We start from the raw sequence: 26,027 nt of genomic DNA, 5'->3' as shown, positions 1-26,027 counted from the left end.
TATACATTGGATGTGTTATCTTAAATAATTATACATTATAAATGGCAGAGTATATCATGTATAGTATTGTCAAATCAGAGCAATGACGCTTCATTTTTCGGCACCAAAATTGGGTTTACCGTATCTACGGCAGCCGGCAATGTACTTTGCGGATACAGAGCAAAAGTACGCCGTCACCTTTATAAGGCCGACGGCACGCTGAAAACCCCGTGCGTCAGCATTAATGTCTGCAGGCGCGAAACCCATAAAATGCGACATATGGGGTCTATGTACACGCTTTATTTTTAAATTGTCTTTGTTGGCCCTATAATTATTATGTATTTGTGCAAATAAACATATCGTTCTGTTGTATATTTATTATTTTGGTACACAGGGTTTCTGTTTTTGTTTTGTTTATTAAAAAATGTTTCTTTCTTTATTATGATTGTCATTATATTTTGTTCTTACGTAATAATTATGTATCATTAATATGCCTACATTTCTATTCTTAGGTGCATTGTATTGTATTCCCATACTATTCATATATACGTTACTTCATTCTGATGATGTTGTGGTCTTGTTGTAGGTTTCGCCTCTGGATGAATAGCAGAGAAAAGACGCTGAAAGAAATGAAATTGATAAAAGGCCTGGAAAATTAAAAATCTTTCTTGCAATTATTTGTAACACCCCCACCCCCTTGTGGGCACTTCAATATGAAACGGAGATAGGTGTAGGACTGGCATTTACAAAGTAAGGGGCATTTGGTGGGAGCAAAATGTAAACAATAAGGAGTCATTGGGTGAGAGCATGATTTTGGGCACTCGGTGAGAGCTGGTCATTGGGTGAGAGACGTTTGGATCTAAATTAGGTGGGCATTGGGTGAGAATATGGCCTTTTTTTAAATGGGTTTTTTGGGTGAGAGCCAAACAAGTTCTAAATGGTAACAGATCGAAAAGGAAAATAAGGGGTCTTTGGGTGACAGACCATGTGATCAGAAACAATATGGAGTCTTTCAGCGGTGCTACAAAAGTGTCTAACTTAAAAGCAATATGAAACTTTACTAAATCACATTATGTGTATGGAAAAGAGATCGAAACTATAATTAAAGACAGAGATAAAAACAATTTATCGCGTCTGATGTCACTGTCAATAATATTACGATCCTTGATTGGTTTACACAGGTTAATCAGCGCGTAAAGGAAGACCGATCTATCTGGTGCTGATCGGAGAAAAGGAATAGCAGCAAATGGCGAAAAATTTCGTACTTTTACAAGGCAAAAAGCAGCTTTTCTAGACATTGTCGACATGGTGCCTTCACCAAAGAAAGTTTCCAACTATAAAGACTAACTTTTGAGATGGTTTGCATGTCGAAAGGTGCAAAATTAACAATAAGGCGCCCGGTTATAAATCCGCATTCAGCAAGTCATCATCACGACACTTGTAAACAAACCGTGCTCAAGTTTGATTGACAGGTGACGTCAGACGCGATAAATTGTCTTTATCTTTGTCTTTCATTATACAGACAGACAACGAGGCATAGACAACCAGACGGAGGGAGACAGTGCTTACCTGCATACAGTTTCCTTTCGCAGTTACCAGTTTATAGAGTGCAAAGAGTGGTATCCACATAACTGAAGAAGTCGTCATACACCAGCCTAAAGATATAGCCCAATCTGGGTATTGGTATCCATTAAATGAAGGTGGCTCATAATGCGTATTGGCAAAGATGACGATGAACTGCGTAAATAATTAAAAATAAGTTATGAATTATAATAATGCCCTATATCTAAAACAGTTTGAAAAAAATTACTATTATCTTAGACCCAATAATAAATAAAACAATTAACAGAATGATGATGGAATGCTACAGCCACACAAATTATGTAATATAGCAGTAGTTGGAGGTCCAAACTTTATGACTGATGATGATGATGATGATGATTATTGATGATGATGATGATGATGATGATGATGATGATGATGATGATGATGATGATTGATGATGATGATGATGATGATGATTATTGATGATGATAATGACGATGATGATGATGATGATGATGATGATTATTGATGATGATGATGATGATGATGATGATGATGATTATTGATGATGATGATGATGATGATGATTATTGATGATGATGATGATGATGATGATTATTGATGATGATGATGATGATGATGATGATGATGATTGATGATGATAATGATGATGATGATGATGATGATTATTGATGATGATGATGATGATGATGATGATTATTATTGATGATGATGATGGTGATGATTATTGATGATGATGATGATGATGATTATTGATGATGATGATGATGATTATTGAATTGATGATGATGATGATGATGATGATGATGATGATGATGATGATGATGATGATGATGATGATTATTATTGATGATGATGATGATGATGATGATGATGATGATGATGATGATGATTATTGATGATGATGATGATGATGATGATGATGATGATGATGATAATGATGATGATGATGATGGAAAAGAATACGTTTTTACCGACAAAATACTATAAAATATTCTCAATAAATTGATCGATAAAACAGTCTTTGGGATCGGGACTTACCAGGAGGGCAGAAGGACACAAGAATTGCCAACATATGACCCAGTAGATCCCTGGTGCAAATCCTAACATTGTTCTGATATCGTCACAGAATCTCCGTACGCCATAACACCATGTCACCGCAATAGCTTCCAAGACTACTACAAGAAGTAAGTTTACTGATGCACCGAAGCTCTCTAACAACGTGAATACGTATTGACCACCCTAAAATGTAATTAGCGGAAAAATACTTTAAAGAATGATGTTAATGTATTAGTGTTCCAATATTTAATATATAGACGAATCCAACGAACCAAGTCGTGGTCAGGATTTGGTCGGCCATTACTGAGTCCCCGGCGCACCAAGCTGGTGTTGTGACTGCCCGATTGGGTAAAGTTTCATTATTATTTTGTCTACGTGTAACACGGGTGATGGAATGCAGTTTAAAATTCCCACCAAGGACGCATCATTTCACTTTTCAGGTAAGATATACTCAGTGGGAACCCGGCCAGCCATGGCTGCCACTGAGGTGTAGGAATACGTGAAAGACGTGTAGAATGCGTGAAATGGTTTAATCTATATGGCGTTTTCACTGCTGCACTAGGTACATGACATTCAAAACAAATCATACAATAATAATTTGTAATTCTACCCATCTGTGCAGTGGACCTCCCGCCAAACAATGTTAAAACGAATATCTTGGTGTATAGTATTCATTCAGTAGAATAAATATAATAATAATTTGTAAATGACGTTGAAAATGCACTGTTATACAATATTAATGCGATTACTATTCCAATGAAGTTAAGATATGATAAAATAGAACTTATTCATTTAATTAACGCTAACTCTCCCTGATCCAAAAATGCAACATCCCGAATCTACTGCGCATGCATGCATCCCCGGGGATGCCATGACGCAATCACCTTAAGTCATAATAATTATATGCACGGCTTCGTTGGCCGGGCCAGCGAAACGCTCGTGGCTACCCGTGGTTTGAATCCCGAAGGAGACAAACTAATTCTTTGTTCATATTCTCTCTTTATTCCTTCCTTCTTTCCTTATCCATAACCATAAAGCACAGGGGAGTTAGGGTTAATATAGCTCAGATGCTGTGCTGCTTTTTACTTTTGACTTCGCAATGTACAAAAATATATTTAAAAAAAATAGAGGAATAACTAGATTTCTAATTTAAAAAGTATCGTCCATCATACAAGCTACTTACATATGTAACCGTTGAAAGTGATCCAAGAAAACAACATGATATTAAGCAGGCGACAAAGATTTCTCGTCGAGCACCTACAGTCTTCGGAAACGCATCAGAAAACGCCGTTATTATAGACTCCAGGCCTCCAAACTAATATAAAAAGTATAACATGATATAATTACAAAATAATACTTAATCTATACAACTGACAGAATGTTTTTGGTTATCCCGCAGTTGAAATCAACCAAATATTAAGAAAAGAACCAATTTAAAAAGATAAAATCGGAAACGGGAATGGACTATAATAGGTTGTGTCTGGTATTACCAGGCTCTAACGGTCTGATAACCTACTGGACTGGTCGCGTGATAAATCCAAGGTGTTCTTTTGATGGCCCAGTCACATACACCTATTCACATGTCATTATATTAAACAAATACGTTGTGATGACTAAGAGCATCAAAGAAGCCATCTTGAAACGGCTTCCACAACCATTTTTCAACATTAAGGAATACTATGCTATAGCTGGTTTTATCCATGGGCTCGGGCTATGAAGAATATACCTAGCCATCGAACACATGACCAGCCAGTCCAGCGTGTGTTGCCTGAATGAAGTCTGGTTATAGTTCACCACGGTCATCCGGGTAAGTTTTTAACATCCGGGATATATGCTGTTGACAACAACGGGTTTGGTGCCGCGCTGTGCTTTGTTTTCAACGGCTCCTGACCGGAAGTGACGTAGCTCCGGGGTCACCTATACTATATCGTATCAAATCTAAATGCGAAGTCCCCGTATCCAGATTTATTTCTGAAATGTGCTATTTCCTGAGTGGCTGAGTGCAAGATGGTAGTAACACAGCAAACGCACTCTTTTAAAAAATATAACCCGATATTTAAACGGCTTTTTTTTTTGTGTGTAAAACATTTTGTGTTTGCTGTGAAATACATTAACAATATTGCATGATATAAAATAATACACTTGTCCAATCACAGATCAGCCTAAGTACTTGATTACTCTAGACCTGGTATTTCATCGAAATAGGCCTACATATAACAGGATACATATTTTGCAATTAAAGGACAGTTAATTAAAGACGCAACCATATGGCGTGTTCACTGCTGCACTAGGTACATGGCATTCAAATCAAAGCAGTCAATTAATGAGCCATTGTTTTGTAATTCTACCCATGTGTGCAGTTACCTCCCGCCAAACAATGTAAAAACGGATATATTTGTATTGTATTAATTCAGCAGAATAAATATAACAATATGTTGTAAATGAACCCAAAACAGGAAATTAAATTGCCACTCACTGTAATATACGTTGAGTAAAAAAAGTGGAGGTTCTTAAGGTATCTGACTGATGGTGGTGAGATGATGGTTAACACGAATGGGGGACTTTGCTTTTACCTGTTGCACGGATTGGATCCGGCGATAAACATTTAAGGTTGAGGCCCTGTAATATCAGGCTTTAAATCAGACTATGAAACATCCTCATGATGCTGAGGTTCTCCTATATCTATACTCCATTAGGCTTGTCTGTGTATTCTATTTGATTTGGGAATTGCTTTGTTGTTGAAAAGGTAATTATTTAGTCAACCAGAAAATCCAAAAAATGACAACTGTAACAAGAGGGCTGACAAATTGGCATGACCCACCACCATGAATACAGCACTGGTTTAAACCCTGAAATTACAGGGCTTCAACCTATAGGCAACATTGTTTCGGAATTATATCATTGTATTCACTTAACAAATAGATTGGTCGTCACAAATCTGAGGCTTAATCCAGTTTCGTAAATTAGCATACACCCTAGAGGATTTGTTATTTTGTTTTTTACCCAGTGGAAAAAGTGGAGACAATGATGTTAATGTACATACCGTGCTGTCAAGTCCAAGTGATATGAGCATTACGAAAAAGATAATGGCCCATAGATTGGACCCAGGAAGAGTAGCGATCGCTTCCGGGAATGCAACAAATATTAATCCAGGACCTGCGAACATAAACGAAAATATTAATGACAAAATGACATTATATTGCAATGTCAAATATTTCACATGCTCTTGCATCGGTAAACGCTCTTCATACTGAGAATGTTTTTGTAAAACAGACTACGAAGGAGTGGGTTAGTATCTCGTTTTACACCAATTAGAAGTGTACTTCATATCCTCCAGTTGTATAGTAGGATTTTAGTAGGGGCATCAAGTATGACGCGTCATCTTCTGTGTGAAATATTTAATATTACTGACCATGATGACCCCTGTCAATAATGAAATAGTGTTTTGCAATGATGTACCGTATGTACGTACAGTATCTCGTTTTTGACCAATTTGGGAGCATTTATTACTTGATTTGAATTTGCATGGGTTCTAAGAATACGGTACTACTGTTTTACGAAATTAAGGCAAACATAAATTAATTTGTATCACCCAATTAAGATGACCCCTGTCAATTATAAAATAGTATTTTTTGCTGTCACTATCATCTTGTTGTTGACAAATGAGCGAGCATTTTTTTATAAATTATGACTTGATTTGAGTTTGCATGGGTTCTAAAAATGCGGTACTACTGTTTTACGAAATTAAGGCAAACATAAATTAATTTGTATCACCCAATTAAAATGACCCTGTCAATAGAATATTATTTTGCAATGAGGATGTTTAGTATCTTGTTGTTGACAAATGTGTGACTTCGTTATTATGAAATATCAAAATGATGAAATATCAGAAAGGTTCAAAAGATGTATCACCCATTACATAGATGACCACTGTCAATAATATCATTACATGATATTTCAATGACGGCGGCCAGTATCCTGTTGTTTACAAATTTGCGAGAATTTAAACTTGTATGGGTTCTATATCAAAATGTGTTCGTCAATTAATTAAGAAATATCAGAAAGGTCAAAGGTTGTAGGCTCTTTTTTGCATTAATAATAATAATGGTGATAAGGGAAATGTACATACCATCAGTAGCTACATGCTCTATGTCAGTATCCTGCTTCAAAGCCATGTATCCAAGAACAGCAAATATGGCGAAACCTGACACAAAACTTGTCACGCAATTAATTAAGCTTGCAAACAAAGCATCCCTGAATAATGAAAACAAAAAAACATGGATTAGGCCTATAAGCGATTTACCGAACCAGAATTCTTTTGGCGTAACCATACATGTGTGGACAAATGCGTACAAATGGCAAACGAGAAAAGAATGTGATAAAGAAAAACATTGATATAAAAATTAAGTTAAAGTAAAAGCAGCCTAAACGTTCGTTTCCGTTCTCGTAACGTAAACGTGGCCTTGTTCTGACAATTCTTGTTCTAAATGGCGTAATATCGCTTCTTGGGAATTTCAAAATTATAGTCGACTAGCGTTATAGTCATGGACAAAATGCAGTTCGTCATTTGGCATGTAAATTAAAATATATATCGTTTTGGGATTTCTTTTATTCCATGCTCAATTCTGAAGTCATAATTTTTTCATAACTGCTTTTTAAAATACTGCTTATTTTAACCTTCAACAGTCTGCTTCGACTATATTTATAAATACTTATTATAAATACGCACGTGACCCATGGGCGCGACATACCAAGTGTGACCAAATCCTCATGTTATTGACCACTATACAGAAAGGATAGGAATTTTCGAGAAAAATATCATCATAGTTTATACCAACTTAACTAGCAAAATTATTACACATTGGGGGATTCCGACAATTTTGATATGTTATGAAAAACAACATTTTGAAGTATTTGCCGACTGAATAAATATTTATCGACGGAAATCGTTTACCGTCTTTTCATTCAAAATGTACAGGAAGACCACCCGCCGTGCCGAAGGTCACTTCCAGGGTTTCTGTGTAAAAACTGTTATGGCAGCGCCGAGGTGGTCACGCGTGTATTTATAAAAACGTGTCTATAAATATATCGAAGGAACCCAATTGTATACAATCCAGTATAGCTGAAACATTTCTGAGATTATTTCTTCCTCACGTTTTCCGTTCACGTGTAATAACCACTAATGAAGCATTGTTTTTCACAAGATCATTACCTATAGCTATTACGCAATGGCTAATCAACACTGCACTTGTTTCTTTTATTAATCAAGTTAATGCCCAGTGAGAAAAAATCAAGTCAAAATAATTGTAGTCAGTAAAAGACATGTCCCTTTGTCATATAGCTGGAACAAGTCGACACATCTTATAATTATGTGAGTCAAATTGTGACTAACATATAATTTTCACATACTGCAGTTACTGTCCGTTTTCCTATACACAATACACAGTGCTCTCACCATTGACGCGTGACCTCTACAAATGATGTATGTTGGAAGAATGGGCACTTGCCTAGTTAACATCACTGTGTGAAAAATAACCAGCCAATATTTAACTTATTCTCCAAACTTCTAGCAAATATATTTCTATAACATGACCTAAAATTACAGCTAGGTTAGATGTTCAAAAATAGTCGCACTTTTGTAAAATATAAGTGAGGGCAAGGCATAGCTAGCCAACTCCCCGTGTTAATTGAATGGAGATTTGACCGAAAATATTGGTATCGGACCGCTCACTTCTGAAGGATGCCACAAAAAACGGTACAAGCTACATTTAAATTATTCTCTGGCAATCATCATGATGAGTTTCTTTTATAGTATGCCGAAATTGGGTACTGTAGGTGATTGACAAAAGGGTCGCACTTTTGTGTTTTAGGAAGGATATGTAAACGACAGATAACACCAAAAATATGAAGAAATTATTTCCAAACCGTGTTAAGTCAACAATCATTATGTTGCTCATTTTCAAGAATGCTGGTTAACAAAAAGCAGGCCATTGTCTCATTTCGTGAACAAAGCTCCACTACCAGTGTTTCCTTGCGTTTCCTTTATAATCGGTTACCCAACTGAAGCTGTATTATAGCAGCTCATTGCTATATCGCACATATAAAACAGACACATGTGCACAGCCAGAGAAGATCTGATTTAATCAGTTGAGCTGTTTCAATGAGTGTTATCTTGGTTTAATAGTTTTTAATGGGGTTTAAGTCCTGCAAAGGTCGAGGTGAATTCTACTGTAGACATGACTGCATCATGAAACGAGGTAAGTCCCCACACGAGAAATAATTCAAGTACAACTTTATGACAACAACACTACCCTTGTGTATGGTCACAAGTCAATTGACCAAAGGGTTATTAGTCCGACAATCATATAACTTACAAACACTATCCCTTGCTCTAAAATTCACCCTAAACCTAACCTATAACATAAGCCCTAGTCCTAACCCTAAACATAACCCCAACTTTAACCCTACCCCAAAACCTAAATATAACTCGAATCTTCACATATAGTCCGATTCCAATTTAGTCCAATACCAGTTTCCACACTGGTGTGAAACGCTTTAATGTTTGTTGTTGATTATACATATTAAATACCGTGTTGTTCGATGTTTTTAATATTTAGGGCTTAAATGCATTGGGCTATTCCATTTACAATCCACAATACCCATGTGAAAGATTTAGTTAAAGTCTTCCACAGAGGGAATATGAGTTTTAAATAGAATATAAATGTTATGTAGATTAAAATATTAACTCCAGTTGTGGAAGATATGGGTAAAGCCATAATACATAGGGAGTATGAGATTGAAAATGATCAACTGACCATTTACAATACATACCCTCACCCATGTGGAAGATATTTCCCAAAATCTTCCTCAGGGGTATCGTGTACTTTAAATAGAATAGTTCATTAACATTACCTATAGCAGTTGTTATGTGATTCATTGTAACTGGCAAGCGCTAGTAACACACCAAACCCTGGACCAAGCGAAAAGAAAACTTGTACTGCGGCGTCCATCCATACCTAATAAAATTAAATATAATTTATTAAATTAAATAAATAAATAAAATACATTTCGGTGTTTTATATAGCGCCTTTTCCGGATCTTGGAGGGATCAAAGCGCTGTAATTTCGCTGCCATGGTGGATCATCACAATCAGATCGCATCAACTAGGCTGGTTGCAGCCGAACTTGGCGCAAACCTATCCGCACTTAGATTGTAACATCCACCAATTATCTATGCAGCTCCCCAAATTCCATTGGGTGAAGGAAGTTTTTGATAGCCAAACAACTAATCACCGATTTTTTTGAAAGCAGGAGGAAACCGAAGATCCCGGAAAACCTGCGAAATCGAGTATGGAATCGAGATAAACCGCAAGGCGAGGGAATAACCGCTGCGCCAACTCGCCCAGTACACTGGGATCTAATATGACTCTTTCCGAAATGCTTAGGATTGGATGAGAGAGAAGAAAACACTTTACTTCATTTCTTAGGGAAGGCTTCAAAACTCAAACGCCGGTTGCCCACCGGTTCTACCCACAGCCGGTTTCAAATTTTGAAGCCACTATAATATGCTATGAATGATATGTTCTACTTTTCGATCCGCCTCTTTGAAGGACGTTGTTTTTCATGGCTCTAATAAATCACATCAATATTAAACACACACACACTTACGTTGGAATGTCCAAGAAGTTCCCACCTTGGCCATAAATAATACACAATGCCATCGCCTGCGCCTGGGAGAGAGACACCCCGAAGGAGCAGCACCAACAGGCAGAAATATGGTAAGGTCGCCGTTACCCATACAACCTGAAAAAGATTTACATGATTGATTGATTAATTGATTGATTGATTGATTGATTGATTGACCGATTGATTGATCAATTGATTGATTGACTGATAGATGATGACACAAAAATATATGTATTCTTTTTCTAAGAAACAAGAGATTATATCGTTATGAATACGGCAGAGTGCCGAATACGCAAAATTGCTGTTCTGAGTAAACGGCGTTTGAAAATCCTGGTACTATTCCATTGGTCCTTCTAAAAATTTAGAACATTCGTGAGCACTCATTTGAAATGTATATTATAGAAGTTAATGTACACGAATTATTGACAATACTTGCATGTTCTGAAATAATCGATATATCCCTCCAAACGCGTTTTAACATCTATTCGGCTTTATGCTGTACCCAAAATGTCTCTACCACTGCGCGGATAGAGGTCGAATATGCAGTCAACTACGTGTAAACCATAGCACGCATTCTTAATTTGGGGCTTTTTGCGTAGAAATTACTGGTTGTCCTAAGGCAATGTAGACCTAACTTGCTATATAAGTTATAAATAGCCACCCCTGTAATATTTATCAAAAACTCGAGGATTTTAAAGCAAAAATAGTAATATTATCCTATATTTTGCGTACGATTTTTCGGGATTTTCCCAATTTCATGGGCGCGCACTCATATTATTAAACCACAGCAATATCATTTGGGGAATGTTTGTACTTATTTTGGTATCACTGGATAGAAGATACATACAGCTATACGTTGGTATCAAATATATTAGCATAGGACATGTAATATAGAAAATTCGGGGTTTCCCGCTATACAATACTATAGATCAACAAGATTTGTACAGCTAAGTATACGATTCGTCTCTCTGCCGAATTCATTTATCGCACTTAGGCGCGATTCTTCCAAATCAAAATTTCAACAACTACGTCGGTGAGTAAGATTTACCATTAATTTTTGGTGGAAATAAAAGATCACCTGAAACATAATCATAAGCAAACTCAATTTGCTCCAAATTCTCGATTCGTCACTCTGCCGAATTCATAACGATATGTGACGTGTCATGTCAAAATCAGACACTTTTGGGCATGTTATACATTTTTACATATCTTATATATATAGATATTTCGCTCCATAACGCCATTTTCCCCAATGAAATCGGACATTCCTAAGCGAAGATAATGAGTTCGTAAGTTTTGGTAATATTAATTTGGAAATTGAGATATCGGCCTTTAAAAATATTATTGACAATGCTGAGAGTAGGAATTACCTTGAAAAATGTCTCAAAAAATAAAAGATGCCAGTTATAGTCCTGTCTGAAACTATCAGACAATATTTTTAACATTACTAACATCACAAATTCGCAACAAACCCAAATTGTGAAAAAATCACCCCGGACAGATTTTTGGCTATTTCTCCATTTACGCTCCTGTCCAAAAGTGTCTGCTTTTTACATGACACGTCACATATTACGGTGTAATGATCTTTTCCTTATTACAAGTCAACTATAGTCTACTACAGGGATGGGCAATATCTGTATTTACCTTTCCCGAGGTTCTGATTCCTCTCCATATACTGAAGTAGACAACAATATATACAGAGAGTAGACAGAGGGCTAAGTCCCACTTGACGGTGCCAACATCTTCAATTCCTGTCGACAGATGAGCACCTAAAACTTTCCGTCTGAAAAAGAAAAAAAATATAACATGTTCTTTTTTTTGTCGTTAAGTGTCCGGATACATTTTAAAATATACTAGGTCTTCAACCGAGACTTCACACTGCAAAAACGCATTTTTTTTTTACCATATTTATCCAACGTTGAGAGCGTTTAGCAAAATGTAGTACTATTAGGCTAAACTTGCACCAACTTTAGAAAACGTTTGTTGTACACGTTTACTCAGCAATGTAACACGTATTAGTTGCATATTTCGAATGATCAGTGCAAGAAGTGGGTAAATTCAATAGCTGCCATGTGTTATCTGACATTTGTATATGAGTACAATATACTGTGTGTAAATTGCCAAATGTTCACATCGCAGCTATTTCACCTACCCACTTCTAGCACTGAGAAGACAAACTATACAACTAATACGTGTTACTTTGCGGAGTAAACGTGTGCTACAAAAGTTTACTAAAGTTGGTCCAATGTTAGCTTACTAGTAATATACTTTGCTCAATGCTATGTTAATTTTACCTCGGTCGACTGTTGTACATTTTACTCAACACTTTTACCTATTATTTTGTTTTTACTATGTGCAGAAAAAAGTGTCTTGTTCAATCAAATTTTTCAGTGCTCAGCTTTTCAGTGTTTATGCATCTCCTTTCTATGCTGAAATATTGTGAACAAATTATTAGTTCTGATGGCATAGGCGTATTTATAACAGCTGCGTTACTTTTTGTGCAGACTTGTTCAAACTCTTGACATAACTTACTCAAAGAACTCCGAAGCAGATGAGACCCAATGTTGAGTCGTGTGGTTATCTTCATACGGGTTACTACAATTAGCAGTGTTCCAGTAATTATCACAAGTAGTCCAAGGTAAGGAACTAGTAAATGAGCTGAATAGATAGTACACAGACCAAGCAATGACTGTGTTGTAGAAGAACGAGACGTACATATTTATCACGCAGATACAGAACCCGATTCCTTGAAGAAAAAAATAATAATGCACAATTATTATCATAATTCATGTTTCCTTTGGGCTCAGTTGTATATTTCAGCCATACGCTAGTTCGATTAACCATCAGCGAAGTCAGCCTATTAATGTTAGGGCCAAAGCCAAATTTCCATTCCCATAATTTGTTCGTCATTTTTTTTAGACAATTTAATGACATTTTACTCTTTGCCGTCCCTATTTGCATTTGATCCATGAAATATTTCTGTGGAGGAAAATTTGACCCACACCACTCTATACCATGCTACCAAGGAAAAGTTGATAATCCTTTTGATAATACAATCGCAAAATAAAAATCGTAAATATATTACTGTAGAAATTTATGGTGGGCCCTCAGTAAATTTACCTTTCTGGTCATTTTTAATGGTCGGCCTACCCCCGCATAAGATGATGAGATAAAATGTTGCCAGTAATAATGAACGCAAAGGATGGATCTACGCTTAGCTAAAGTTGTTTGGGTAAATGAACGCGGTTTTTGTGTGGGGGTGTGTGTGTGTGTTTATGCCGATGGGTACACCCTTTCGTAGTACTAGTGTTAATATTTCGTTCAAATGAATTAAATGTCAGGGTCCCTAGAATCCCAAATTTGTCACCAATACAATACCTAAGACTTTGATTTTTTACTTTGACGTTACTATCGTGTAAAAGTCGCAATTTTGAAACAAAAAAGTACATGTTACAATATTGATATTAAATGAGTAGATTTCGTGATCCTAGCATCCTCTTTTTCTGACATTTTTTCAGTAGATATCCACGAAAAAAAGTGTATTCATAAAATATCAGTTGATTCCGGTTTTGCGTTTGCGAGTTATGCATGATTGTGTGTATTACATTGCTCCATAGACAATGTGTTGTAATTTCGTTCAAGTATACCAGAACAAAATTGACATTTCACGATATCTTTGCTTAAAAGAATTAATCTGCAAGAACTGTTTTGTACATAAACATGAAAATTATGTAGCCAAGTGGGAGATGATGCTGTGGATCACGAAATGCCCTTTTAACTGCAGAAGAATATTATAATGATATTAAGCTGTTGTTTATGATGCTGATGGTGACGATAAAGGAAACTTTTTTTTTACTTACCTCCAAGGATCGGGCATATTCGTCTCCACACAGTAATACAGCCTGTACGTTGAAACTGTCCCAAGGCTAGCTCCAAATAGAATAAAGGTACTCCAAAAAACACCACCATGATAATGTATGGTACAAGAAATGCGCCTGCAAGGGAGAAAAAAAGATTTAATGATTATAAATGTGCGATTATCTGGCTTTCGCGGTTCGTAAAAAGCATACAAGAATAGTCTAGGTTTCGGGCCTTCAAGATGTCGTCACCCCAAGTGAGACACTGAAAGTGCATAGACGATTTTCGGTCACTACACTCATATTTTCCTCAAAGTATAGCTGTACAACTTGGAGTGTCACGAAATTAATGACAGCATTTCTTTTGAAAAAGATCCCGAGAATTTGTACTCTAGCTCCAGTTAATTTGCTTTATATTTTGCATTTTTTTAAATACGTGTAACAGGCACCAAAATGGCTGGTCCTAATAATAGGAGCATCACTGTTTGGAAGAACTAATTATTTCCCATGGTGGAACCTGGTGAAAAAGTTTGTTTATTTAGAATAACTAATATAGAGAATACAATAGATAGTTAGATAATAGTGTTAACAAATATATAAGAGAGAGAGAGTGAGGGAGAAAACTTTTTAGGACTTAAGTTTAATAATGTTTACTGAAGGACCTTGGTGAATAGGCTGGGATTTAAGGTATTTGCATTTTGCTTATTTGACAACAATAGGGCATTCTTTACTTTCTGGAAGCTTCTCATCTCTACCATCTCGTTTAAAATATTTTAAAGTAGTTTTAATATGCATTATATTTTAGTATGTTAGGGATTAGAGGTATTCTGTTGAAGAGTTTGAAATTTAATTTTGTTTATCTGGGTTTGTGATACACAAGTCACTTCCATCTGAGCCTCCAACTGCTCAACATCAACTTAATCGTCATATATCATATTATCATTAATTGCATCCATCTTCAGGAACATTGTTTCTACCTATTATATTATTAAAGCCAGATCATAACATCATAGATCTACCAGTTTCCACCGTGTATTATTTATTTATTGCGTAGCGGGATTTTTTTCAACCTGTTACATACGCTTTTAATATTGATATTGCTACAACCCCAATGAATTTGGTTTTATCGGGACACGTTGTATATGGTTGGAAGACACCTCGATCAAAACAAAAGTCGTGTTCAGGCGGTACGTACACCCAAGTTTTACTTAAGCAACTATTCCAAATTGCGATTTGAACGTTCAAAGCATCTTGCGAATGGTAGTGAGCTTTGGCAAAATATGCATTGATCATTACATAGCGAGTATGTAGAAGAATTAAAATAGCATAGATATACTTTTGTGGGTCCTGCGGTTCTTGAGTTATGTTGTAAAGAAGGCTGAAACAACAACACTTTTGTAAAACGTACATAACCCATTAACGACAGTAGATCAAGCAAGTTTTATGATTTGTAGAATGAACTTTTGCAAACATCAAAGTGTTAAAAAGGGCATCTTATTTGAGCAGTCATGCTCTATATGAAGTTTTGACGTTGTAAATCACATTATTCTTAATAAACTCAAGAATCTTAATGAAGTTACTAGTATTTATGGTGTTCCACAAGGCTCAACTCTTGGGCCACTTCTGTTCATTGTTTATATACATGATCTGCCAAAGTGTGTTCAAATGTGTGAAGTTAGTGTGTATCATCTGCATCAATGTACATGATAAAAATATTGAAATAATGATCTTGAGAATATAAATAATTAGTTGATCATAAATAAACTTTCCTTTATGATTATTGGCACACGTTAAAGATTATCTTTGCTTATTATGATAATGATGTTGCCGTAAAGATCGCCGATTCTGCACTTAAAAGTGTGATTTACTGTAAGAACCTTGGTGGTGTCATCGATGAGACTCTGTCATGGGCAAATCACGGCAAATCATGTTGATCATACGAGTTCGTAAGCACATCTTGGTGTTGTTATGTTTAAAAAGCCCGTTTGCTTGATATGTTATGTATACTGTAGAATCTCAATTTGATTTGCAATGTTATATGGGGTACTGCCTGCCAAACTTATATAGATAAATACATGTAGGATGCAAGTATCATTAATATTGCCAAATTAATAACCATGATAACTGGTACCAGCTTGCTCGATGTAAGATAACCATTTATTGACAAATATATTTTTCATATGATGCTATACCATGTACAAAACAGTCAACAATCTTTCCCCGCCGTACCATGCTTGTTTGGCAACTGCTGTTATTATGTATTATAACGTTTGCTAAAGCATTCCAAAGCAGGGATCCCGCACCTTGAAGCCTTTAAAATTCATGGGCTTATCAAGGACTTTCAAGGTCCAAACGCATGATCTTCAAGGAATTTAATGACACAATAAGTCATGATGCGGCTCTCAATGCGGCACGTATTAACGAAAGCGACAGCTCCTCTCCACTCCTCAAATTTGGTCAAAATTAAACTTCAGGTAAAATTCTAATTTTCAAGGACTCTCAAGGACCTTGTGCAAATTTCTTGGACTTTCAAGTCCTTGAAAATTTGTTTTCAAATTCAATGACTTTTAAGGACCGTGGGAACCCCAGTGCCAAATTCATTTTATAATATTGTGGAAAATTTAACAATCTTTAAAAACAAGGGAAAAAAAAGTCCCAGATATTGTGGAGGGATGGGACGTGAACCAAGCCTTTTATTTGTTTCGGCCTCGGTAAACAGGTAAAGCGCTGTATTATGTTACAACACTAGATGGCATAATGCAACCTTATAATGTGCGATTTCCTCATTTGAAATACAAGAAACGTAATATTTTTTACACCGGTGCAATATCCTGGAACTCGATAAATGTCGATGTGAAAATCTCCGGTTCATTTCATGATGGCTTGATATGTTTACGTGTATTCCTCATCATTTATCATTTTTATCAACTGTAGGCCTATTTAGATGTCACTTTATATCTTATTTATATATTATTTTAATATTATCACGGACCTATCAACAGACAACTTATGGACGCACCACCAAAAAACAAATTATGCCCGACCCCAACTTCAAGCCCCCCCCCCTCCTCAAATGGTCCGCCCCATAGGTAGATTAGGTTTTTAAACTTGTGTATTGTGTGTAAATAAAGTCCATCATAACCAATGCAGCGTTAAACACATGATCCACCATGTGATGTATATCCCACAACACAGCATGAGACTTTTGTTTTACCCTGTAATTATGAATGAATCCGTACACATAATAATTGCTTATATAACTAAAAGCGAACAATATCCGTGTCTATTAATTCCGCTGACACAATGGAAAGAAGACATACATAATTACCATTCATACACTCTTATATCAAAGCAGCCAATCAGAAAAGCTGTTAGAAAAGTACGAAACATGCATTGATTGTGTATATTGTGCACTCCGCGTACTACGCGCAGTGTTTCTCGCGCGTTCGCGTCGCGTAGGATTGATTCATTTTTCGGGCGGGTTGATGCATTTAGATTTGGTTCTGTTTTCCAACATTTTTAGTGATAATTTGTTACATAAAAAAAGTAAAAATCACGTGTTTTTTCTTCTCGTGTATGAAATAGATTAATAAACTTGTATTACTTATTGCTCGAGAAATTAGACAAAATAATGCACTTGTGCTGATGTTGATGCGTCTAATGCACTCCCCCCCTTCGGGGCTCGTGCATTAGACGCATCAACATCAGCACGCGTGCATTATTTTGTCTAATTTCTCTCCCAATAAGTAATACGCGTTCATTAACCTATAATTGTATCGGAATTATAAAACGGAAACACATAATACAAAATTATTTCAGTCTTCCTTATTTATAAATTTTGCTCCAAGATTGGGTTTTTATTTTTTGCTAATGAAATGGCTTCACCCGAGTAATTATATATTAAATTAACAATAAGATAACAATGTCAAGAGCTATCTCAATAACCTAACTCGGAAGTTGACTAAGCTAGGCGAACTTGAGAAAAACGGGTCTATTGACTTTAAATTGAAACATTAATTGTACCCGACATCTGAGACCATCCCGGCTTTTTACGGCCTCACGAAGGTTCACAAGGACACCATCCCGTTGCGTCCAATTGTGTGTAGTGCACAGTGTCATCGCCTCTTATATCTTCATGGCAGAAATCGTCATGGTAGGTTGAATCCACAGCCACGCATGGCCATTTTGTTCTGACCTGTTTAATAGTTTTGAGACGCATAATGGGCCGAGGGACATCCGACTAAGGCTATTGACAATAGCCTGGTGACTGACCTCTGTACGGTCAGTGAGGATGGTATACGCCATGAGGTCATCTGCTTTTAGACTGCCTCCACGAGTGGCCTACGCTCCGTATATAGTTCGGCACATACGGGGGCACATATAAAATCAGAATTTTCATCAGTTGCATATTTTTACACTAGGAGGGCCTACTGCTGCATAAAACTCTAACAAACAAACTTACACCTGCTATTAACGTCACCTCTAAATGGGCTATTCCAGTTGAAATCCAAACACCCCCTATGGAAGACATGACTCTAATCTCCCACACAGGGGGTGCAGGTTTTAAATGGAGTCACCCATGTAGGGAACCCCATTTGGAACTCATACTTCCTGCGTGGAAGATGACTTATAGATAGGGGGTGTATGGATTTCAACTAAAATAGCCCAATTATCGGCCATACAAACTCCAAATATATCTAAAACGTTGCAACTGATAACACTGCAATAAGGAAGTAATAATGAAGTTCATCTGCTAATAGTAAAATTCAAGGTACCACTGACACTTTAAGGTGACGGTGGTAATAGAAACACAACAGTTTTATAATGTATTTATTGTTTTAACATTTGATCAGGTTTTATACCTGCAATACGTGACTTGAAAGTGTGAACATGTTTAACTTTCTTTTCGAATCCGGATTTCGAATTGCTATTGGTATAATACAGGTGAATCAGTGACATGAATAGTTTTAAATGAATATTCATTTTAATATTAGTATTTTACAGCCACTGATGTATATCATAATTGTAGTAGACACCTGAAAATAAATATGTCCCGCGGGGAATGCCGTGTACTCACAGCGTCATCATCCCTATATCTTCGTGTCAAAAAATGTCATGATAGTATAGTGCGAACACACTAGTTCTTCAACAACCACGCATGGCGAGTTTGTTCGAGATAGGCCGATCGACTCAGGCTTAGCACACCGCCGGTTCTCATAGAAATACACTTTTTTTTTTCTCATTGCGAATTTAGCATTTCTGAAATGACTCGTTTTTGCGATCTGTGCACTCTTTAACGTTGCCAACAGAAGAAAATTCGATTTGTTCAATTAAATTGATTTGTAATATAATGAATTTTGTGTAATTTTATCCCTCGGCTGGCACGTCATCATCACCTTAACAGTGAAAGTTCGGGGTATAGGCCTACTATATTTGCAGTTTCATGGTAGGTGTTGCATTCAGTGCCAGAAGTGGGTAAGTACAGTAGCTGCCGTATGTAGATACCATGTGTAGATGAGTACGATATACTACACACGTATAAATTGTCGAATGTTCACAAGGCAGATATTGCACTTACCCATTTCAGGCACTGAATAGTCGATATTTGTTATTGTAGGAGCGTTTGGGTGCACTGATTTTAGTTCCGTTATTTGCATGTGTCACTTTCAGATTGTTTTGTTTGCGGAGGTGTAGGCTATATCGTAGACCAACTTTTCTGAACGATATATGAACCATCCGTGGCCTAAAACTGTACCATAACTGTCACTTCCAGTGACACAGCTATACTTTTGGTACGTGTTAGAAATTTATCCTTTAATCGGTATGTTGATAAAATTAATGTTTCAACGGTATCCTGATATTTGGAAGAAATAGTGGCATTTATGACTAAATATATCTCATATCTAAATAATGATTAGTGCGGGGTATCGTAATAAGTAATGCAAAGTTATCAATATCATTCATTAAATCAAACCGATTCTTTTATATGTAGGCCTATTTGGTTTGACATATTTTTTTCAACTTTAACCTTATTGACTTTTCATTCTTCCCCTTAGGCATATAGGATGGAAAATGCAAATGAAAGATAAATCATACGCAGATTACGGAGTCGACTCACGTGATCTGACATCAAAGCGGGGGTCCATAAACGGGACCCCGGAACGGGACCACGTGAAGCCCCGCAGGAATTAGCGGACCACGTCCCCATTTAGATTTGTTATTGGGTCAATCCAGCTGAAATCCATACACCACCTACGGAAGACATGCCATAATCTTCCACACATGGAGTGTGATTTTCAAATGGGGTTACCTGAATGTGATATCGTGAAGAAGGGGACCAAAGAAAATTTGGCTGAAGCGGTGTTTCAATCCCAGTTATCATTTAATGGTAACTAGGCAACACCCGATAATATCTTTGCTCGGGTGTTGCCCATAAACACAAACATATTTGAACGTGTTATAAACACGTTATATCTGGGTCAACACGTTTTAATATCGTTCACATATCGGGTTATATACAAAAAAAATGTTTTACATGAAAAAACACGACAACAATATTTACAAAATATTATCAAAATGTTATTATAAAATAATTGTTGGCAAACATTTTTAGAAAATATTTTGTCAACTATAATGATAGTGTTATTATAAAATACCCAGCAATTTTAATAGCGATGAACATGTTAATAATTAAGAAGAAATGAAATCTCGTTATTTAGTGACTTAGGCCCCCTATGCCTAACTTTTTTTTTATCTTAACTCTAGGCCTAAAGTCAGCTAATCTCTAAAAGAGCTTTTTTTTATCAAAATGATAATGAACTGATTTCAGGACATTCATTTTCAGTGCATGGTATTCGGTCGCGGTCTAGTTCTTCAATTGCTACAATGGAGGCCTACAATTCTAAAAAAAAGTCTGCTAAAAACGGGTGGTTCGGGTTTTGTTACTAGCTACAGCTATAGTACTAGACCTTTTACGGATTTTTGAAATCCTATTCAGTGATATTATTCATCAGATAACAGGAAAGCTATCTACTCTATTGCACTCCATTACGAGTTACCGGGAATAACCTATTGAACTTACAACTATAAATAATCCTTTGTGTGTATTTTCTTTTTGACGGTCTGTTTCTTGTTTTCATTTTACCGCGTTTTGATTTTACGAACAACAACAACATCCCATCAACAACTAAAAAATACAACCCAGAAAACAAAACAAAATAGTTGTTGAGTTTTGATATTGATTTTGGTTATCGTTTATTTGATATCCTTATTCGCTGCTCGTTTTCGTGTGAGTTGATTTGTGAAATTTCCAAAAAAATATTTAGTGTGTACAAATACCGGGATATACAGGGCGAGTCTAAAAGAACTGTAGGCCCTACTTGCGAAGACCACTGTGCTTTCAAAGACTACTTTTTAGAACTAAAATGGCCTTCGCAAGGAAATTAATGCTCCACTAAATTAACGGTTTAATCAGTCTTCACATAATTTATGTATATTTATTTATTTATTTATTTTTTTATTTATTTATTTATTTATTTATTTATTTATTTATTTATTTATTTATTTATATATTTATTTATTTATTTATTTATTTGTTTATTTATTTATTTTTTGTATTTTACGGTAAGATTTTTGATTTTTACAGTATCTGATCTGAACTTCGCAAATGATTTTTTGTTTTTGTTTTTTTTTCGCTAAAGAAAGATCTATAAGGCGCATCGTGTGCGTCTAAATACTTTAACTCAGTAGGCCTACTTCATTTCGATTTCAACCAGCTGAAATAATCGATATTTTTATTCAGGTGCGGATCCAGGAATTTTCAATAGTTGGGGCCTAGCCACCACCGCTGCTCGGCGCCCACGCAAAGTAAGGCGCCGCTCTGCAAAAATACATAAAGTCAGGCACCGCTGCAAACATTAGAGGGGGTGCGTGCCGGGTGCCCCCCCCCCCTCTGTAAATCCGCCCCTGCATATTGTGGTATGCAAAATCATCCATGAATGGATATTATATTCACGCGTTAATTTTGAAAAACAAAATGGCAATCGCAAGTGAAAATGGTGCAATCAAAAGCGAAAGTGACAAAACTATGATATTATAATTATATTGAGCATTTGTTTTTACATTAAAAGACATCAAAATATTACAAAATTACAAATACAAAATATATTAATAACACATTTAAATTCAAATAATGCAAGATAAAAAGATGAAAAATATTGCACATAATAGCAAAAATAGTTATTGCCACATTAACATCAGCATGCATTTGCAGGTGTACTTGTTCGTACATAACTATGTGTATCGATGCTTTGCTCAAAACCCTTTACACTTTTGTGGAAGGGGCTCTTCATGTTTGCATGTTTTAAAAGCGCTCGATAGTAAGCACATATGCTAACTATCGAGTTTTTACGGTATTAGCATTATTGCCTTTATCTAATCGATCTATTCGCCGTCGTAGCGAATAAGTCATACCATAGTTACTGGTTCACACTTATTTTGCACACCTATTAGCAACCCATTGACTCTATTGTGATCATTTCGATCGTGGGTCCGAACACTGAAAACATGAACCAGCTTAACTAGCCACGATCGATTTTGACGTCCCACTACGACGGAAAAATATGGATACCCTCATGAAATTTCACAATAATTGTAACCATTCAAATTTATTAGTTAATAGCCCAATTCTGCTCACGAATCTACCAACGATTTGACAAAAAAGTAGGTAATGATTCCGACATACGACGAAAAACAAACAAACATCAAGTATAGAATAAAATGAAATGTTTGCAAAATTATTTGAGTTTGCAAAAATGAATTTAAGTTTTCAAAAAGTTATTTGAGTTTGTAAAACTTAATTTAAGTTTGCAAAAATGTTGCATGTTTGCATGTCCCTCATGGTACACCATATACAAGCGGGTAGGCCTACCTCATGCAGTGCGTACAACTGAAAAAAGAGCAAGGTCTACCAACTTGATGTCGGGAAACAAGTAAAACAGAAGACAGGGTAGAGAGGACAACAAAACAACATATGCATGTATGCATAGTAGGTTAAGTTCGATAGTGAAAATTTCAAAATAAAATTTAATGGCCTACAGGAAAAAACATACAAAAAAACCAGGGACTTACAGGAAACAAAAGTACATTGGAATGAGTGATGAATAGGCCTACCACAAAACAATAAATAGCAAAATATTGCCAGCCAAATATAACCAATTTCATAGCACACATAAGTATACAATACCACCCACCCCTCCCCACCCACCAAAAAAAAAAATTATAGAAACACAACCGAAGTTTCGAACAGATAAACTGCTCTTCTTAAGGGACAAATAACCAAATATAAACAAAAAACTACATGCTGTAGCTCAAGTTCAAATTCAAGTGAAAACGAATGGCAAGCTTAAATTGAACTAGTAAGTAAGACGACAGCTTAGATGCAACTAAGCTGCCCTCACACCAACAAGATCACCCCGGTTTACTTATATGATCTGAAATAATGCGCAATGAAAGAAATGTACATGTATATTGTCGAGTGAAGATGCAGAAATATTTTGTATATATTACAAAACAGTAGAATCATTTCGCATTTACACTCACAAATAAATATATACAGGAAACTCACCTCCACCATTTTTGTAACATATATACGGGAAACGCCACACGTTACCCAAATCCACAGCAAACCCAATAACACTGAGTAGAAATTCAGCTTTGCTTCGCCAAACTTCTCGCTTGCGTTCCTCTTCCAGCGGTAGATTGATCGCGACTTCTGTTGCTCTGAAAGAAGGATCGGATTCTTTGGCGGTTACATCAGGACAGGGTGTCTTGATTGGAGATAGGCCTGTGAAGCTTTCTTCGGTATCTACAGATGAACAGGTCCCTTGTCGGATTAAAACTTTCATGCTACTTCTGCCATTGTGTCTGGACATGATGCTCGATTACTTTGCCTCGAATGTTTCCAATAAATGCTCAATTTTTATATTTGACTTGTCAACCAAAAGCTGTTTTGATGCTTGCTGAGAGCCAATAGATAATGATGTATTGTTTCTCAAGCAATGATGTTGGTAATGAACGTAATTAACTTGATATACAATTAAACACGATGCGTCCGACTTATATGTACGATGCCTTTTGTTTTATGTATGACTTCTTCTGTCATGCGCAATGTGAACTTTGATAAACACTGGTTTGGTATTTTCAAGAAAAACTGGATAATAACAAATATTTATAGGGGCCTAATTATTGGACCTCCCATCCGGTCTAATGTATAGGTTATTAAAACAGATCCCAGGAAGAACTGTATTAGGCCTACATGTCATCAATTGTCCTACATCACTGTAGGCCTATATACAGTTTGGGAAAAACATAATTATGTGCGTTCATTATGTACATCATCCTCGATCATCATACAATTAAGACATTATTCATGATTCTATAAATACAATAATAAATAATAGTAAATTACAAGAATATTTACTAAATTGAATTAATAATCTCAAGTTTTGTTTGGTTTTTGCTTGGAAATTCTTAAGTTTAAATATTCGCGCTGTGTTGGATATTTATTTTGCAATTGAATGTATGGATATGTTGTTTTGCCCATTCTAAGTCCATGATTGTGTATGCTAAAGGTGGCACGCAGGATCACTCAAAGTGGCAAATTTTAGACATTGTTTTGTATTGTATCTTTAAAAGTAATGATGATAAGTCCATAAAAGTATACATTTTCAGAAAGGAAATGATTCAAGAAATCCAACAAGCAAAAATGAGCACTTTTTGAGAAAAGCGCGAAAATTGATTTTCCATGCCAAATTTTTCGGTCCGCCATAACAACTTACCCTAAATATCAAAAAGGCATATCTGTGTTCTAAAGACACAAATCTAGAAAGTGTTTTCTCAAATTCATGATTTTTTTCTTCGTTTTTAAAATATACCTTAAATTATCTCAAATTTTGGTCAAAATTCAAATGTTGATCTTTTTTGACCCATATTTTTAAAACAAAGAAAAAATTCAAAAATTTAAGAAAGCTCTTTCTAGATGCGTGTCTTTAGAACACAGATATGCAATGTTCATCCATTTTGATATTCTGAGTAAGTTGTTATGGCGGACCGAAAAAAATGGCATGGAAAATCAGTTTTGACGCTTTTCTCAAAAACTGCTAATTTTTGCAGAAATCTGCCGTGCTAGTTGGATTCCTTGTGTCATTTCTTTTCTGAAAATGTATACTTTTATGTACGTATCATCATTACTTTTAAAGATACAATACAAAATAAAGTCATCGATTTGAGTGATCCTGTGTACGTGTGCCCCTTAGAGGCCTATATTTAAATATTATATGACTGTATTTCAATTTTTTGTAAAACTATTTTCTTGTATTTTGATGTATATTTGAATGTGACCCTTAGGGCCTCGTGGACGAACGGGGATTGAACACGCTCCAAATTCATCACAAAAAAAAACATATCAAATTATTCGACTGAGCCTAAGGATCACAAAAATGTAACATTAATAATTAGTTATTAAGTTAATATGCCTAGTTATTAATAGTTATTAAGTTATGAGGCTCAATTAGGTCCAAGGTCAATTTTCCTATGCCTTCCCGATTTTCTCTTTCATTTTTTGGCAGAAGGACACTTTCTCTTTCAATTTGTTTAGGCTCCGCTGGATACGCTTCAGCTAAGATTTCATAACTACGTAGAACTCATCACCTGAAACAGTGTGCTTCGACTATATTTATAAATACGTATTTATAAATACGCATGTGACCGATGGGCACGACATACCAAGATCAGCAAGCGTGACCAAATCCTCATGCATTAACCACTATACAGAAAAGGAAAAGAACTATGTGGATAGCATGTAAGCATTAATTGAATGGCA

The 26,027-nt window shown here is 35.9% G+C and overlaps 1 protein-coding gene across 1 annotated transcript; it reads right to left on the bottom strand.

Annotated features, from left to right (window-relative positions):
• Positions 1-411: 411 nt before the first annotated feature.
• LOC140168487 (sodium-dependent serotonin transporter-like) lies at positions 412-24,254 on the bottom strand. Its single transcript, XM_072191888.1, has 12 exons — positions 23,772-24,254; positions 14,150-14,284; positions 12,822-13,035; positions 11,934-12,072; positions 10,272-10,406; positions 9,517-9,620; positions 6,734-6,858; positions 5,648-5,760; positions 3,788-3,919; positions 2,587-2,787; positions 1,549-1,716; positions 412-599 (listed from the first exon to the last, which is right to left on the bottom strand). Exons 1-12 carry the CDS (start codon positions 24,076-24,078, stop codon positions 519-521), a joined length of 1,854 nt encoding a protein of 617 aa, XP_072047989.1. The 5' UTR covers positions 24,079-24,254; the 3' UTR covers positions 412-518.
• Positions 24,255-26,027: the final 1,773 nt, after the last annotated feature.

Source organism: Amphiura filiformis, chromosome 13 (genome assembly GCF_039555335.1).
Source record: "Amphiura filiformis chromosome 13, Afil_fr2py, whole genome shotgun sequence".
Lineage (NCBI taxonomy): Eukaryota > Metazoa > Echinodermata > Ophiuroidea > Amphilepidida > Amphiuridae > Amphiura > Amphiura filiformis.
This window is presented reverse-complemented; position numbering and strand designations above follow the sequence as displayed.

Coding starts and splice junctions, on each gene's coding strand:
- LOC140168487 (XM_072191888.1), bottom strand. CDS start 24,078: ATGTCCAGACACAATGGCAGAAGTAGCATGAAAGTTTTAATCCGACAA. Junction 13,036..14,149: donor AATATGCCCGATCCTTGGAG/GTAAGTAAAAAA, acceptor TTTTTCTTCAAG/GAATCGGGTTCTGTATCTGC. Junction 12,073..12,821: donor TCTGCTTCGGAGTTCTTTGA/GTAAGTTATGTC, acceptor TTTCTTTTTCAG/ACGGAAAGTTTTAGGTGCTC.